General features: G+C 43.4%; 1 protein-coding gene across 5 annotated transcripts in view; it reads right to left on the bottom strand.

Annotated features, from left to right (window-relative positions):
• The window catches only part of LOC112249194 (E3 ubiquitin-protein ligase NEDD4-like), a 50,188-nt gene that overhangs the window by 12,928 nt on the left and 18,099 nt on the right, over positions 1 to 19,161 (bottom strand). For 2 of the 5 annotated variants that reach the window (XM_024418936.2, XM_042319593.1), the window contains exon 1: positions 13,800 to 15,678. The exons of 2 other annotated variants lie outside the window; for them this stretch is intronic. In XM_024418936.2, the coding sequence (XP_024274704.1) occupies positions 13,800 to 15,149 (1,350 nt within the window). In that variant the 5' untranslated portion in view covers positions 15,150 to 15,678. Of the gene's footprint in view, positions 1 to 13,799; positions 15,680 to 19,161 lie in introns of those variants that run through there. One more of the 5 variants, XM_042319594.1, reaches the window with a different exon arrangement.

Here is a 19,161-nt window from a genome sequence, read left to right as displayed (position 1 = left end):
AGCTAGAGAATTAGACGTCTTAATGTGTAGTTGTGGAGCAGTGTCCTTTCTAGAAAAGGTGATTCTGACTGAGTGACGTCTCTAGAGACAGGCTCCAATGTGACCACTGCTATAACGCAGTTACTGTAACATGTTCCTATGCAACATACATCACCCACCTTCCAACATCAACAACAACAACTGAAAACAGTGTTGTGCGGGTCGGCTTCATGACCAAATAAACACCCTCGGCACATCAAACTGCCCAGCAATAGTATGGAGACGGTTCAATTGAATGGATATAGACTGTTCCCCTCCTCCTCTCATTCCTTCCCCATGCCTTTCCTTGGCAGTGAAGCCAAGACAAGCAGGCTTTGGAGAGTCCAGGTTGAGGGACACAATGTACAGCCTGAGAATTTGCTACTCTGATCTCGTGACATTCTCTCAGGAACATCACAGAGGGGACTCATTAAGGGATTAATCACATGCTTACTAACATCACTCAAAGAACTGTCAAACCAGCCATATCAAAATTACCAAGAGTGGAGTGTGTGATTGATCAAGTCAGAGGTGTATGGGAGCAAGAATGGTTTCTGGTGGAAATAAACTTAATTTCCATGTACATTTCCATGTAAATCTTCTATCAACCCAATCCCAAAAAGGCTTTAACTGCACTACAGACCAAACGTATGTGGACACCTGCTCGTGGAACATCTCATTCCAAAATTATGGACATTAACTGAGTAAAATGGTCCCAGAGAAGAAGGCAGATGTTTTACGTGGCCCCAAACGATTGTGTTTTTTTATTTGTGTTGTTTGTAACTTAATTTGTACATAATGTTGCTGCTACCGTCTCTTATAACCGAAAATAACTTCTGAACATCAGGACTGCGATTACTCACCACAGACTGGGAGAATCGTTTTTTCCCCTTTAACGAGTCTGACGAGCCCGACGGGGACTACATACTGCTTTCTCGGGAACAGGCCCAGATCCCTGTGATTTGTGTGAAGATGAGGCAGAGAAAAAGGGGCCAGAGGGCGGGCTGCCTTCTGAGAATTCGTAGGCGATCGAATAAACCCCCACTTCCTTCTATTCTGCTAGCAAACGTGCAATCTTTGGAGAATAAAATTGATGACTTGAATGCAGGGAAACTGGAATCAGTTTTACAAAATTTCTTTCAGCATGTTAAATGTGCAACCAGAGGGAAAAAAACGTTTTTGTTTTGTTTTTATAAATAAAAAACTGGACCACCTTTACTCCACACACAGATGCATACAAAGCTCTTACTCGCCATCCATTTGGCAAATCCATAATTCTATCCTCCTGATTCCTGCTTACAAGCAAAAATTAAAGCAGGAAGCACCAGTGACTAGATCAATAAAAAAAGTGGCCAGATGAAGCAAATGCTAAGCTACAGGACTGTTTTGCTAGCACAGACTGGAATATGTTCCGGGATTCCTCTGATGGTATACCACATCAGTCACTGGCTTCATCAGTAAGTGCATCGATGACGTTGTCCCCACAGTAACCGTACGTACATACCCCAACCAGAAGCCATGGATTACAGGCAACATCCACACTGAGCTAAAGGCTAGAGCTGCCACTTTCAAGGAGCGGGACTCTAACCTGGAAGCTTATAAGAAATCCTGCTATGCCCACCGACGAACCATCAAACAGACAAAGCGTCAATACAGGACTAAGATCGAATCATACTACACTGGCTCTGGCGCTCATCGGATGTGGCAGGGCTTGCAAACCATTACAGACAAAAAGGGAAGCACAGTTGAAATCTACACAGTGACAAGCCTACCAGATGAGCTAAACTACTTCTACGCTCGCTTCGAGGCAAATAACACTGACAGCTGTTCCAGAAGGCTGTAATACCAACATGCTTTAAGAAGACCACCATAGTGCCCGTGCCCAAGAACACTAAGGTAACCTGCCTAAATGACTACCGATGCGTAGCACTCATGTCTGAAGTCATAAAGTGCTTTGAAAGGCTGGTCATGGCACACATCAACACCATTATCCCAGAAACCCTAGAACCACTCCAATTTTCATACCGCCCCAAAAGATCCACAGATGATGCAATCTCTATTGCACTCCACACTGCCCTTTCCCACCTGAACAAAAGGAATACCTATGTGAGAACGCTGTTCATTGACTACAACTCAGCATTCAACACCATAGTACCCTCAAAGCTCATCAATAAGCTAAGGACCCTGGGACTAAACATCTCCCTTTGCAACTGGATCATGGATTTCCTGACGGGCCGCCCACAGGTGGTAAGGGTAGGTAAAAACACATTTGCCACGCTGATCCTCAACACAGGGGCCCCTCAGGGGTGCGTGCCCAGTCCCCTCCTGTACTCACTGTTCACTCATGACTGCACGGCCAGGCTCGAATCCAACACCATCATTAAGTTTGCCGACGACACATTGGTAGGCCTGATCACCAACAACAACGAGACAGCCTATAGGGAGGAGGTCAGAGACCTGGCCGTGGGGTGCCAGGACAACAACCTCTCCCTCAATGTGATCAAGACAAAGGAAATGATTGTGGACTACAGGAAAACAGAGGACCGAGCACATCCCCATTCTCATAAACGGGCTGCACTGGAGCAGGTTGAGAGCTTCAAGTTCCTTGGTGTCCACATTACCAACAAACTAACACAGTCCAAGCACACCAAGACAGTCGTGAACAGGGCACAACAAAACCTATTCTCCCTCAAGAGACTGAGAAGAACTGGCGTGGGTCCTCAGATCCTCAAAAGGTTTTACAGCGGCACCATCGAGAGCATCCTGACTGGTTGCATCACTGCCTGGTATGGCAACTGCTCGGCCTCTGACCGCAAAGCACTACAGAGGGTAGTGCGTACGGCCCAGTACATCACCAGGGCCAAGCTTCCTGCCACCAGGCGGTGTCAGAGGAAGGCCCTAAAAATGGTCAAAGACTCCAGCCACCCTAGTCATAGACTATTCTCTGCTACCGCACGGCAAGCGGTACCAGAGCGCCAAGTCTAGGTCCAAGAGGATTCTAAACAGCTTCTACCCCCAAGCCATAAGACTCCTAATCAAATAGCTACGCAGACTTTATGCATTAGCCCCCCCCTTTACACTGCTGCTATTCTGTTATTATCTATGCATAACTTTAAAAAAATCTTTTATCTCTACCTACATGTACATATTACCTCAACTTACTGGTGCCCCCGCACATCGACTCTGTACTGCTACCCCCCGTATTTAGTCTCGCTATTGTAATTTTACTGCTGCTTTTTAATTACTTGTTACTTATATTTCATATCCCTATTTTTTTTAAACGGCATTGCTGGTTAGGGGCTCGCAAGTAAGCATTTCACTGTAAGGTCTACCTGTTGTATTCGGCGCATGTGACTAATAACATTTGATTTGATAATATGGAGTTGGTCCCCCCCCTTAATGCTATAATAGCCTCCACTCTTCTGGGAAGGTTTTCCACCAGATGTTGGAACATCGCTGTGCGGACTTGCTTCCATTCAGTCCCGAAGCAAGCACCAGTTAGCCTAGAGCTAACCTGGAGCTAGGCCCATCTCCTGGCTAGCCAAAGAGATCCACCAGCCAATTCTTGGGCTACAAAACCTCTTTGCCAATTGGCCTGGACCCTTTACGGCTGACACGGAGTCCTGCCAATCCAACGCGACTAGTCTGTCGTAACTGTCCGAGGTAGTTTCAACAGGCTCTTACGTCGCCAGATGCCCATCTGTTAGCCCCGGCCCGCTGGCTGTCTGAATCACCGTGTCTCCAGCTCACCTAGCATAGCAGCGACTACGGAATTGGCTCCCTGACTCATCGAATGCTACTCAATGGACCCTATGATCAGTCGGCTACACATGCCTCTCCCTATGCCTCGTCTATTGCGATTTTGGTTAGTAATTATTTCACTGTAGAGCCCCTAGCCCTGCCCAATATGCCTTCGATAGCCCTTTTGTTCCATCCCCCACACATGCTGTGACCTAACCTGGCTTAACTGGGGCCTCTAGAGACAAAACCTCTCTCTTCGTCAGTCAATGCCTTTAGTTTACCTCTACTGTACTCACATCCTACCATACCACACCTTGTCTGTACATTTTACCTTTAATCTATTCTTCCGCACCCAGAAATCTGCTCCTTTTACCCTCTGTTCCGAACACACTAGACGACCAGTTCTTATAGCCTTTAGCCATACCCTTATCCTACTCATCCTCTCGTGATGTAGAGGTTAACCCAGGCCCTGCAGCCCCCAGCACCACTCCCATTCCCCAGCCACTCTCATTTGTTGACTTCTGTAACTGGAAAAGCCTTGGATTTATGCATGTTAACATCAGAAGCCTCCTCCCTAAGTTTGTTTTATTCACTGATTTAGTACACTCCGCCAACCCTGATGTCCTAGCCGTGTCTGAATCATGGCTTAGGAAGGCCACCAAAAATCCTGAAATTTCCATCCCCAACTATAACATCTTCCGACAAGATAGAACTGACAAAGGGGGCGGAGTTCCAATCTACTGCAGGGATAGCCTGCAGAGTTCTGTCATACAATCTAGGTCTGTGCCCAAACAATTCAAGGTTCTACTTTTAAAAATCCACCGTTCCAGAAACAAGTCTCTCACCGTTGCCGCTTGTTATAGACCCCATTCAGCCCCCAGTTTTGCCTTGGAGACCATATATGAATTGATTGCCCCCATCGATCTTCAGAGTTCATACTGTTAGGTGACCTAAACCGGGATATGCTTAACACCCCAGCTGTCCTACAATCTAAGCTAGATGCCCTCAATCTCACACAAATTATTATGGAACGTACCAGGCCAAATAATATTACTAGAAAATATTCATATTCATGAAATCACAAGTGAAATATAGCGAAACACAGCTTAGCCTTTTGTTTATCACCCTGTCGTATCTCAGATTTTGAAATGATGCTTTACAGCCAAAGCAAGACAAGCGTTTGTGTAAGTTTATCGATAGCCTAGCATAGCATTATGTCCAGCTAGCAGCAGGAAGCTTGGTCACGAAAATCAGAAAAGCAATCAAATTAACCATTTACCTTTGATGATCTTCAGATGTTTTCACTGACGAGACTCCCAGTTAGACAGCAAATGTTCCTTTTGTTCCATAAAGATTATTTTTATACCCAAAATACCTCTGTTTGTCACGTTATGTTGAGAAATCCACCGGAAATAGCGGTCACGACAACGCCGAAAAAAACTCAAATTATATCCATAATATCGACAGAAACATGGCAAACGTTTTTTTATAATCAATCCTCAAGGTGTTTTTCCAATATCTATTCGATAACATATCAACCGGGACAATTGGCTTTTCAGTAGGACCGAGAGGAAAAATGGCGAATCACTCAGAGCACTCAGCTGGCCACTTACGCAATGTGGTCCTATACGCTCATTCTTCAACATAAAGGCGTGAAACTATGTCTAAATGCTGTAGACACCTTAGGGAATACGTAGAAAAAGGAATCTGGTTGATAACCCTTTCAATGGCCAATAGGGATGCATAGGAACACAACGGTTTCAAAATATGAGTCACTTCCTGATTGGATTTTTCTTAGGCTTTTGCCTGAAATATCAGTTCTGTTATACTCACAGACAATATTTTTACAGTTTTGGAAACTTTTCTATCCTAAGCTGTCAATTATATGCATATTCTAGCATCTGGTGCTGAGAAATAGGCTGTTTACTTTGGGAACGTTATTTTTCAAAAATAAAAACAGTGCCCCCTAGCTTCAAGAGGTTAACAAATCTCCAAACGAGCTTCAATGCCATAAAACACTCCATCAATGGCCTCCAACTGCTTTTAAATGCTAGTAAAACTAAATTCACGCTCTTCAACCAATTGTTGCCTGCACCCGCCAGTCTGACAAGCATCACTACTCTGGACGGTTCTGACTTAGAATATGTGGACAACAACAAACAAAGCCTCCTTCACTCATGCTGCCAAACATACCCTTGTAAAACTGACTATCCTACTGATCCTTGACTTCGGCGATGTCATTAACAAAATAGCCTCCAACACTCTACTCAGCAAATTGGATGCAGTCTATCACAGTGCCATCTGTTTTGTCACCAAAGCCCCATATACTACCCACCACTGCGACCTGTATGCTCTCGTTGGCTTGTCCTCACTACATATTCGTCGCCAAACCCACTGGCTCCAGGTCATCTATAAGTCTTTGCTAGGGTAAGCCCCGCCTTCTCAGCTCACTGGTCACCATAGCAACACCCACCCGTAGCACACACTCCAGCAGGAATATTCCACTGGCCATCCCAAAAGCCAACACTTCCTTTGGCTGCCTTCCAGGTCTCTGCTGCCAATGACTGGAACCCCCTCTCTAACTTTAAACATCAGCGGTCAGTGCAGCTTACCGATCACTGTACCTGTACACACCAATCTGTAAATAGCACACCCAACTACCTCAACCCCATATTATTTATCCTCTTGCTCTTTTGCACCCCAGTATCTCTACTTGCACATAATCATCTGCACATCTTTCACTCCAGTGTTCATGCTAAATTGTAATTATTTATATAGCCCAACCCACAATGTATTTATGCATTTTTGTTGATTACTTGCTCTGACCCAAATGATAAAAGATCCCACCGGGATATGTGAAACAGTGCAAAGTACGATTGACTTAATATTGGTGTCTGATAAATCTAAAATATTGCAGAGTAGAGTAAAAGGATATGGAATCAGTGATCATTTTATTACATTTTGCACAAGGAGGCTTTTTTAAAGATGTATTATTTAAGTGTCACAACACCGTTAGAATCAGAGGACTCAAAAAATACTGTGTTGAAAAGTTTAGGGAGGAAGTGGGTAAAATTGACTGGTCACCTGTGCAAGATAGTGTAGGGGTAGACAGTGCCTGGGAAGTCTTTAAATGTAGATTCCTTGATGTGGTGAATGTGATGGTTCCCATTAGACGGGTCAGGGTGAAGCAGAGATCTAGCCCTTGGTTTAATCATAAATTCTAGAATCTATCCTAGCAAGGAATAAGGACTTTAAAAAATGTAAGAACTCTCAAGAGCAGCATGATTTTGTCCTATATAAACGTCACAGAAATGAAGCACAGAGCAGGATGGATAAAGCTAAGAGGGGTTACTTTGCTGAGAAAATAATTGAGAACACAAATTACCCTAAAAAGCTTTGAAAATCATTTAAGTAACTATGCTGTAGTAGTACTACCAAAAACAAACTAAAACTTGGACTGAACATCAAGTGGGAGATGGTATATGAAAAAGCAGAGGTTGACAATGAATTCAACTTTCATGTTTTACTTCTGTTGGCAGCAAGCTGGTTAGCAAGCTGCCCACCAGTTCTGGCTTATATGGAAGCAACCAAGTCAAGAAGTATTATGTAGAGTTAGGGGTTCAGCCAAACTATTTTTCTTTTGCAAAGGTAGAAACAGCCAAAATAGTCAGTATGCTGGAAGAGCTTAAATACTCCAAAGCCACAGACCTGGATAATATTCCTGCACGGTTTCTTATAGATTCTGCTGAGCAAATTGCCCCTTGTACTACGCATATCGTTAATCTCTCTCATGAACAAGGTATCTTTCCCAGGGACATGAAACAAGCTAAAGTTATACCTCTGTATAAGAAGGGGATAAAATCTGACCCTGGGAATTATAGGCCTGTATCTATCCCCCGTAACATCAAAGATCATGGAGAGTTGTACATGAGCAAATGTATGAATATGTTAACAAACAGGGTCTAATGTATGATTTTCAGTCAGGTTTTAGAAAAACATACTCCACTGATTCATGTCTACTTTACTTGACTGACTTCATCAGGAAAGAGATTGATGAGGGAAATCTGTGTGGAATGGTACTGCTTGACCTACAGAAGGCCTTTGATACAGTTAACTACTGTCTCCTAATCTCCAAACTGGAGGTACTGGGGTTAAGCAGTATCCCTCTAGGCTGGGTAAAGTCCTATTTATCAGGAAGGGAGCAAGTAGTAGAGGTTAATGGTTCACTGTCTCAGGCAAAACCAATGATTTGTGGCGTTCCGCAGGGGAGCGTGCTTGGGCCTCTGCGGTTTTTATTGTATATTAATGATATGAAGCATGCTTGTTTTTGCAGTCTTTTTCTTTATGCGGATGACTCTACACTTCTTGTGTCTCACAAAAGTAAAACTGTGTTGGAGAGCATACTTAGCACAGAGCTTTCTAACATTAACAAATGGCTTGGAGGTAATAAGCTCCCTCTGCACTTGGGGAAAACTGAAGCAATTTTTTTGGATCCAGACCTAAATTGTGTAGGTCATCTGAAATCAGAGTTGAGTTAGGGGGTGAGGTGCTGACTACTAAAACCTCTGTTAGCTACTTGGGATGTATCCTTGATGGAAGCTTGGGAGGTGTGAGCATGGCCAATAAAGTGCTAGGGAAGGTTAACGCCAGGACTATGTTTTTGGCTAGAAAGTCCAAGCTGCTTGATAAGGACTCCATGAAAGTGCTAGCTACTGCCCTTATTCAATGCCATTTTGACTTTGCTAGTACTTCCTGGTTTGGGGGCTTATCTAAACTTATGAAGGGGAAGCTCCAGATAGCCCAGAATAAGCTGATCAGGGTAGTATTGAAGGTGAGTCCACGTACTCACATAGGCAGGAGCTGCTTTCAGGAACTAAATTGGCTGCCTGTTGAGGCTAGGGTGTCCCAGATTGGACTAGGTTTGGTTTACAGGAGTATTTATGGTCATGCGCCCAGATATCTAAGTGATTACTTTCCTCGTGTTAGGGATGTACACAATCACAGCACCAGAGCAGGTATTGCTGATATGTGCTCATACAGGTTCAGGAGTAATGCTGGGAAAGGTACTTTCTTGTATACTGGAGCCTCAGAATGGAATGAGTTGCCTCTGCCCATAAAAACATCCTCTCTGGGCAGCTTTAAAAATAAAGTAAAAATATGTTTGATGTCTTCTGTGCCTATATGAATAACATTTATGATGTAACTGGAATGATGATAGATGTTCTTTTCTGTTTTTGTTTTATTATTTCACTGCCATACTGTGTATGGCTTTTTCAAGTTTTATGTGTGCTTGTTTTTTTAAATGGTCGAATGAATTAACAACGATTAAGTCCACTTCAAAAAGGTATAGTGTTTCTAAATGTATATTTCTTGTCTGACTCAATGTCTGAACTGGTTTTCAAAACCAAATGTATGGAAGGCCTCTACACAAACAGAGCAGTAAACAGTCCATCCAAAATGTGAAAGTACTAGACTATATTACTCATAATCTTCCTCTTCTTCCATGCCCTGGTTCTCTCAGGAAAACACCTCATATGTTGAAAATTAAGGTCAAACCACAAAGTAGAGGAATTCTCTCTCTCGGTCTCTGAAGCCCCGGTGTGGTGGATATATTATCTTGTCATAAAGAATGTCATTTAAAAAAAGATAAGTTCAATAATGAAAATAGAAAACAATGAAAAAGCTGTGTAGAATTCTGAATAAGTGCAGCTCATACTGAACAGACCTTTCCCATTATAGGGTAGAGAAAGGCCAGAGTGATTTATTTTGATGAGGTTTATCAGATAAAACATCCACTTACCGGTATGTATAAAAAATCATTATAAGTCGAAGAATGCTTTGCAATTAGCCTCTGTTTTTAAGCCTCAGTTGTGGTGGTAATGTAAGGGAAAGGACAGCCTTGGCCAAGTGTTTCAACTGCAAGGAGTTAGTTAATGGTCTGTGCAGGAGAAGAGGACAATTTTCTGCTCCATGGAGAGAGTCTGCCTGCCAACAAACCATCTCAGAGAGGGACAAAGCTGGGTCTGCATGTGGGGTCCTCTGGTCTGGATGCACCTGCTCTGCAGCCACTCTGCCACAAAACAAAGCCCCTTCCTGTAGCAGCTTCCAAAACCACAGCTTGCAGAAAAACTGGGTCAGCCAGGCATACTGTACTGCTCAAACGTCCATACACGTATCCATGGACATTAAGTGAGCCTCTCAACATGGAAAACAAGACGAATCACATAATCCTTTCTCATCTTAAAAACTGTTTCCATACGCTCTACTCACTTTGTATTTATTCGCTCTACTGAAGCTAAATCCATCAAGACAAGAGGTCTTATACACATTTGCCTCAGATCTCGATAAGATCACAGGCCAGATAAAAAAAGGTAAGAGTTCAGGGGGAACAAATTACACCATTTTGATAGATCACTATCAAAGTCACAAGGTTTACGAAGGCAATTTAGAAAAAAATCTGTTCTGGTGCTCTGATGCATCAAAAAAAAGAACACAAAAACGTACATGCGGTCAGAACTGCCAAGCAGAAGAAATATCAGCCTGCGCAGAGAAGTGCGAGATTGAACTTTACTCAACTTTCTAGAGTTCTCCCCATTATTTAACAATATCAACATTTCCCTTTACTGTGGGAATTGTGATCGAATCAATGCAATAGCCATTTTCAATGCAACATAACGAAACAAAAAGAATTAGTATGCAAAACTAACTATGCAAGAGATTTTGTTGGCAGAGCACATCGGAGTAGGATTTCTATTGCATTGACAGGCACGACTCAGGCCTGCACTCTACACAGACTAACCAATCAGAGCTGCAGTAGACCTTGGCTTGAATAAGCTAAGTAACCAATAGGCAGAGTGTAGCATAATGTGTCTGATTCTCTGTAATAATGGTATGGGAATAATAATACATTTTATTTTGTAAAGTGGTTTCTTGCATCAAACAAAAATGTTCAGTCACCACCTCATCTGAAGGACAAGTGGATAAACAGGTTAATGTCAAGCCCTGCATGTTTTTTTTTCAAAAGTCTCATGGAATGTAGGCCTTCTGTAGGCTGAATGATATAACATTTGAATATGGAAACAGCGGTTCTCTGATGCATTTTCTCCAGTTTTTTTTAATGGTAGGCCTAGATTATGATCAAATAGTCACAGTAGCCTACCTGGTCACTGTTAAAACAGTCAATTAAAGGGGGTACAACCTCAGTGTTCACAACGGAAGTTGCAGAGAATTTTCATAACGTTGAAGTTTGTGCTAATCGGACCTGAAATTTGCTCAGTGCCGCAAAAATTAGAGGGAACAACGCATGCGGTCACCTGCTATTCATTTTCGGTAGAGTCCAATTACTGTAGCTAACCAGCTTGCTCCTGGAAAACAGTGTTGTTTGCCAACAGCTATGCTACTGTACAGTATCTGTACACATGACCTTGAAAGGAAAAGCAGGTAATTCTTACATCATCCAGGACAACACTCAGATGGGATGCATATAACGAGCATGACCTTTGAACTCTGTTGAAATTCACTGCCTGGGGACTGATCTTCATGATTAGGAGATTCAATGTTTACATTATGAGACTGTCATTCATCTCATTCTCCTTTCCTTCATTCTTGTGCTTGGTGTCTTGTTTATCCTCTGTTTGGCCACAACACTGAGCTGATCGTGATTCTGGGGCTGCTACTCTTTAAACCGCCAAATAGTGATTAAGGTGTATCGACTGACCAGAAGAAATGGTCACTTATCAGGCTCAGTGAGGTATCAGGGCTCAGATCAAGATGGTGCTTAGACTTGTCAATGTCCAAAAGGCATATGGTCAGCTCACGAGAGATGGGCAAGGGACAGAGGCAGAGGGAAGAAGAGTGGGAAAGACAGAACGAGAGAGATAAAGTAATACCACCCAGCATACCACTGCTGGCTTGCTTCTGAAGCTAAACAGGGTTGGTCCTGGTCAGTCCCTGGATGGGAGACCAGATGCTGCTGGAAGTGGTGTTGGAGGGCCAGTAGGAGGCACTCTTTCCTCTGGTCTAAAAAATATATCCCAATGCCCTAGGGCAGTGATTGGGGACACTGCCCTGTGTAGGGTGCCATCTTTCAGATGAGATGTTAAACGGGTGTCCTGACTCTGAGGTCATTAAAGATCCCATGGAACTTATCATAAGAGTAGGGGTGTTAACCCCGGTGTCCTGGCTAACTTCCCATTCTGGCCCTCAAACCATCACGGTCACCTAATAATCCCCAGTTTACAATTGGCTTATTCATCCCCCTCCTTTCCCCTGTAACTATTCCCCAGGTCATTGCTGCAAATGAGAACATGTTCTCAGTCAATTTACCTGGTAAAATAATGGGGGAAAAATAAAAAAGGGGGAGGAGACGTAGCCACAGTGGAGGCCATGAGGGCTCGCCTCTGATTCCAACAACAAAGCTCTCGCCGCGTGGCTAAACCACACTGGCACAATTCTGGCAGCACGCTTTTGTCTTCCTTCTCTTCACGCTCCACATAGACCAGCATTTTGAGTATCTAGTTTCCCCTACATCAGAGATAACTCTTACTTTGAGACAGAGTCAAAATACAGGAACATATGGCAGTCAGTCAGTCCTCTTTAAATGGCACAAGCCATTGCCAGGCAACAGCACTGATTGGAGCTAATTAAAGTTAATATACCAGTCAAAAATGTCAACAAAAGTGTCCTGTGGAATAAATGAAATAAACATGTTTTGCAACTGTTATTCAGATTATGTTTCCAGAGGAGTTTCTCTAAGAGGCTATCACTGGATTAAAATAAATCATAAAAACAGGAGCACCGATGCTTATGACCTGCTGGGCTTAAGCAAGAGGTATGGAGAGGAGGGGATCTCATGTCCTAAATGAGATTATATAAGAGTTCAGCTGTTATAAAAGGTTACAGCTCTGGTTAATTGCTGGTGCAGGTCTTACTTGACAAGCTGCTAAATGCAAAGAGGGAGATGGAGCATGAGTGATAGAGGGGGAGGACTGACACATGATGCTTTACAAACACGGTCTAGCAGGAGGACCCGCGAGAAAGGGAACACACCATCCTTTTACTGTAAAAGGCTCCGTCGCCAAACACCCACTACCTACATAACATGATCCCCAGGCCTGCGGATGGCTGGCATAACTGAGCGCTTCTCTAGTATCACGTTGTTCAATTTGAATTCATAGGGCTGGCCAGTGCAACAGCGGGACAGACTATCTGGAGTCAGGGAATATTTCAGTGGAGCTTTATTTATAGCGAGGGGGGGGCTGATTTTCTCACAACTAAATTTAGCCAGGGGTAAATACTTAAACTGATTACTCAAAGCGTTAATAGAATAATAAAAACGGAAAACCCCTCTTAACCAAAGCACGTGTGTACACAAATGCTCACAAGGCCGCCGCAGACAAGTATTGCATGAGGGAGGCTTTCTTTTCTTTCTCCTTTAGCATTATGCTGGGTTCAAGTATGTTAATGGTTTACTGTTATACAACTGAATACCTTTGAATTTTTGTCCACATTGGGCTTGTTAACCGCATGACTTAGCTGACGCTGTCTTCTCAGTTACTGAACGTAGCTTCTGCTTGCTCACAGGGAGCCCAAATGTTGAGTAAACAGAGCAACATGTAGGGTACAGACTAGATATGGCATCAGAAATTAAGAGAGGTAGCATTATCAAATGGACATCACTGAAAGTTACACACAAACTCTGCTTTACTAAACAGAACAATCTATTTAAAATGGAAACGGAGCATTTCATATAAGCCATCTTATGGGTGATGGACATAACAAGTACAACATAAATACCCCACTTTGTGGTGTTCACTATCTCTATTTAATTGAGGTTAGAAGTGAACGGTACAAATACAGACCAACCACAATGAGCCAATACACTATGACACTACACAGCTGAAAACATCAATTCCTTAAGTTAACCAATAAATGGACCACCCGTTCTACTACATTTTGCCAAAGCATAGGCCTAATTTCTCTCTATTCTCAGCCTTGCTAAGCTCCTATCCTACCCCACCCAGTGAAGGAAAAAAACTCACCGTGGTCTTTCTTGCAGGGCTCTTTTGTATGTGATCCCTTTTGTGGATAGTGTTTACATCAATGACAGGGCTAGAGACCCTTGCCCCAGAGCCGTGGGACACATGGATGTGCACATGTGGAGAGTTAGCTAGTTTTTGGTTGGAAACGTGACATGAAATACCAGTATTATGGTAGGGGACTTCCAGAGAAAAGCTCCTTTGTAAGGCGTGATGACAATGGTTTTCCTCAAGCATTTCCTGTCCATTTCCATTGTCTGCGCGACGGGCACTGTGGCTCCTCTCTAAAAGTTTAGCTGAGGGGAGCAGGCAAGCCGAGGTGCTGCGATACAGCTTAATGTGGCGAGGGCCACATTCACCCTCCAACTGAGTGGCCTGGGTTAGAGATTCAGGACATTCAACATTGACTGTTGTTTTGTTTGTAGATGCCTTCCCAGACATTAGTCGCTGGTGGGCAAAGTGCAGTAGCACACTGGAGTGTCGGTCTAAATTTCCCGAGCGGTCAGTCTTCTCACACTCCTCTATTTTGTCTTTAGGTTTATCCAGAAGTGGAACGTTAAAATGCACCATGGGCCTGGCGTCTCGGAACTCCACTGACGGAAAGCTGCTCTTAGAGAGTCGTAGGCCGTTCATCGCCGTGGCGATGGACGCTTTCGAGGTACCCATCTCGTCCTCCTGCAGGGGCTCACTGGGGGACAACTGGAGCTGGTGAGAAGTCTGGTAGGAGCCCCTGACTGGAGGCAGGGCGGGAAGAGCCACAGGGCTGACCGGGGAGGCTGGTGGTGTATTACAGGGGCTCCGTGGAAATATAACCAGGGAGGAGCAGCGTCTCAGGGGGACCCTGGCTTTCCTACGGGGCAGACTCCTCTCCTGGGCTGCCCTACGCTGATCTGGGAGCTCTGGCTCAAAGATGCTGCTGCTGCTGCAGTAGCCTGCGTCACTGGCCGTGCTGTTTCTACAGGAGCCCCCATCTGAGCCACTGCCCGCTCCCACCTCGCAGACCCCTGGCTCCCCGCCCTCAGTGCTGTTCTCCAGCTCTCCATTCAGCTTGCCATGGGGCTGCAGGGAGATCTGCAGAGTACTCTTCTTGCTGCCGCTGCCGGTGTTCACCTTGGGTATAAATACGGATGAGTAGCGCTGTAAATTACCGTACTCTGGTGACAGGGGAGGCAAAGCCAAGGCTAGCTGCCCTGGAATCACCTTCATGTGGACAGAGCTGTGTGCTAGGCTCTCTGCGGGGCTGCGAGTTGACACACAGAGACCGCTCTCCTCACCATGGCTGCTCAGGCTCTCTGACAGAGGATCCGTGTTGCTTCTCCTCGACGCAAAGTGCAAGCGGAGCCGGCGTGCCATTCGTCTAACGCTCTAATCCCTGGGAGCCAGTAGTGAGCATGGCAAGGCAAGAGACCTGCTGGGGAGAAAAAACAAACAGCGGCAAGGCAACTTCTCCGAGTCCCGTTCTGCTCTGTGATTACAATCATTAGCGGCTGCACATAGCCAAAATAGCTCTGGTGACAACCAACATTCCTCTCAGGGCTGCTCTTTAAGGCTAGCAGTCAGGAGAGGTCAGGTGCTCTTCTGTGGAGCCACGACCCAAACGCACAAGCCCCTCAGACTGAAGTAACCCCAGTGGACCGCCTCTTTAAGGAGCTGAACTCAACCCAGTCACAGAGCTGCACCAAGGCTTTAAAGGGCAGAAGTCCCATTCCAGCCAAACCTCAGCCTTGTCGCAACTGTGCCTTCTGAAATATAGACAGACCGTGTCCGACACCCCCCTGCCTCTTCCAAAAGCCCCACTCCTGTTCACCTCACTAGAAACAACACAGGAGTCTCTTCAGCATGGAGAACTGTTCATTTCTGTTTCAGGCCACTCACTCAAGACGCTGGCGCTACTGGCTTCCAGCAGCAGCTATGCTTCTAATGTTTCTCCTGTGCTGTGCCACCACAGATATTTTTACCCACTGGTATTGAATTACAGGAAATCAAGAGGAATGAGTTTCAGCAAAATTCTATATGAAACTGAGGAATGGGTGTCCTAATACACACACACTTTTTTGTATTACTATTTTGACAGGTGAGCCCTATAGATACTGAAATATACATATCTATACAAAAAAGCACAATATACACATTCATCATTAAAAACGAATCCACACAATCATACACACAATGCAATCATAAAAAACAAACAAGTTCAAGGGTCCTCTAACAGCAGTCTGAAAAGCCCTAGAGGCACCAATTCCCCCAATTTCACGGTGTTTTGGAAATTGTTCCACATGTAAGTTGCAGAAAAACGAATAGCATCCATACTGGGAAACCACCGTGGCCGGGGAAATATGTAGGGAAGATACTGGTAGAAATGACAAACGGCAAAAGTCAGAAAACTCAAACTAAACAACAAAAATAATTGTTTATCGGTTAGACCTAGCTTCGTTTTCACGTTTAAACATTCACACCTACTACAAAAAAACTTCACTCCTACAGTAGCTCGGCACATAAGTAGGCAACAATAGAGAGCTTATTTTCCTGTATAAAGCAGCTCTGAAAAACAAAGGGATATATGCGGCATCACCTGTCATTCGACACCTCATATAACAGCCAGTAGTTGGTTTAATTCCCGCTATGCTGTCATTGACATTCCACTCCATATCAACCAAAAGCTATTGTGTGAGGCTGGGGCTATTCTGGGGCATTACTGTCAGCCTGGCCTGCAGGTCAGTTCCATACTGTAATGCTATGAAAGTGGCACAGGCTGGATGTGACAATGACTCACCAGTTGAGACTGACGCAGTCAGAGCGCCCACGTCACACCACGTGCCACATAGTGACTATTCCCACAACAACCCGTGATGGGCATGGGGGTATCAGGAAATCTCAGGAGCCACTAAAGTATCAACACTGATATATTGTGTACATGTACAGTAGGTTAAGATCTGCGCAAATCTATTGATATCAATTAATTATAATTTACATGAAAGTCAGTCAGGCCATTGTGTGTCTTAAATTTTGATGAGGCTTCATGTTTGCACAACTTTACACACTTAGATGTGAGACTATCCTGGGTATCAGTCAGCAGTACTCCTGTCACTCCATGCTATCAAAAGCAGCTAGGCCAGAGCCATGGCTAGTTACCCCCACATAAGTATTCAGCTATGTGGCCGTTGGCAAAACAATAACGCTACTAAAACAATCACTGCTTGGTCATACTTGAGTTAGTTTAATGTGTTCAGAACCAAATAGCCTACCTTTCACTCTTAATAAGACCCAAGGGGATATTCTATTTCCAATACCTGGATTTAATGGAGACAAATTGCCATAAAAAAGGTATACTAGTATTCATCATAAGTTAAAACATAGGTCTGTACTTTTGGACAAAACACCAGTGTTAACAACCTAGGTCTAGGCTAAATGTTACTGAGGCAGTGACATACACACAAACATACCTTCCTTTATGTATTGTAGGTCATACATGCAACTGGCATTCTCTGCTTGATACTGGTCAGTAGACCTCATAAAGTAGAGGTAACTGGGTCATTCAAAATATGTGGATGTGACAATTACAGAGACCAGAAATAAACAAATGAAATAGAGGTCGGCCGATTAATTAGGGCCGATTTCAAGTTTTCATACCAATCGTAATCAGCATTTTTGGGCACCGATCATGGCCGATTACATTGCACTCCATGAGGAGACTGCGTGGCAGGCTGACTACCTGTTATGCGAGTGCAGCAAGGAGCCAAGGTAAGGTACTAGCTAGCATTAAATGTATCTTACAAAAAAACAATATGATAGGTCATTAATATGGTCAAATCCAGAAACTAAGGCTCGTATTTCTGTGTGTTATTATATTATAATTAAGTCTATGATTTGATAGAGCAGTCTGACTGAGCGGTGGTAGGCAGCAGCAGGCTCGTAAGCATTCATTCAAATAGCACTTTACTGCATTTGCCAGCAGCTCTTCGCAATGCTTCAAGCATTGCGCTGTTTTGACTTCAAGCCTATCAACTTCCGAGATTAGGCTGGCAATACTAAAGTACCTATTAGAACATCCAACAGTCAAAGGTATTTGAAATACAAATGGTATAGAAAGAAACAAACCAAATTGAACATGTTTCATTATTTATTTGAGACTAAATTGATTTTATTGATGTATTATATTAAGTTAAAATAAAAGTGTTCATTCAGTATTGTTGTAATTGTCATTATTACAAATATACACAAATATACACACATATACACATATATATATATATATATACACACACACAAAATCGGCTTTTTTCGGTCCTCCAAGAATCATAATTGGTCGACCTCTAAAATGAAAGTAAAACACACCTGGAAGGTAGCAATACAAACAGGTAGGCCTACTCAGGTAGTGTTGGCGTACTTGAATATAAACTAGGCCTATTCATGGAGTAAAAGTTATTCTGACCATTGTCAGAATGAATCAAGTGATAACACACCACATTTCCACTCCCCTACATACTTATTTGTACAGTGAAGCTAAAACTTTTAAATTTGGCTCTATACTCCAGCATTTTGGATTTGAGATCAAATGTTTAATTTGAGGCAACAGTACAAAATGTCACCTTTCATTTGAGGGTATCTTCATACATATCCGTTTTACCGTTTAGAAATTAAAGCACTATGTATCTAGTCCCCACATTTGAAGATGTCAAGTATTGAGAAATTCACTTCTGTATTAAAGTAGTGAAAAGTGTAGTATTTGGTCTCATATTCCTAGCACGCAACGACTACATCACACTTGTGACTATTCAAAAACTTGTTGGATGCATTTGTAATTTGTTTTGGTTGTGTTTCAGATTGTGTTGTTCCCAATATAAATTAATGGTAAATAATATATTGTGTCATTCTGGAGTCACTGTTATTGTAAATAAGAATAGAATATGTTTCCAAGCACGTCAACATTAACGTGGATGCTACCATGATTATGGATAATTATGAATGAATCATAAATAGTGAGAACGTTAGATGCACAAACATCATACCCCCAAGACATACTTGGGGGGGACATTATATTTATGCCTTCACTCATCATTCATCCACATTAACCCTTTCCACTCGTTGAAAATTGCAGATTTTGTCATTGATAAGTGCCGAAATTGGAAACCAGCACCTGTACAGTAACATGCTACACGTGACATCAGAGCTCAAGTTTTCCAGTTCACAGGGCTGTATGGGTATGTATGACTATGTATGACTATGTATGACTGACAGACATTATAAACTTGAGCATCGCATGAGACAAGAGGATGCCCCCGTCCCTCCCGGTAATTGGGCTACTTTTGCACATTTGTTGTCAGATTGAGGATAATGCTGTAAATCAGAAGGAGTTTGTGTTCTG

The sequence above is a fragment of the Oncorhynchus tshawytscha genome, unplaced genomic scaffold, assembly GCF_018296145.1.
Source record: "Oncorhynchus tshawytscha isolate Ot180627B unplaced genomic scaffold, Otsh_v2.0 Un_scaffold_4_pilon_pilon, whole genome shotgun sequence".
In the NCBI taxonomy this organism is placed as follows: Eukaryota; Metazoa; Chordata; class Actinopteri; order Salmoniformes; family Salmonidae; genus Oncorhynchus; species Oncorhynchus tshawytscha.
The sequence above is the reverse complement of the archived record's forward strand: the minus strand, read 5'-3'. Positions and strand labels throughout refer to the sequence as shown.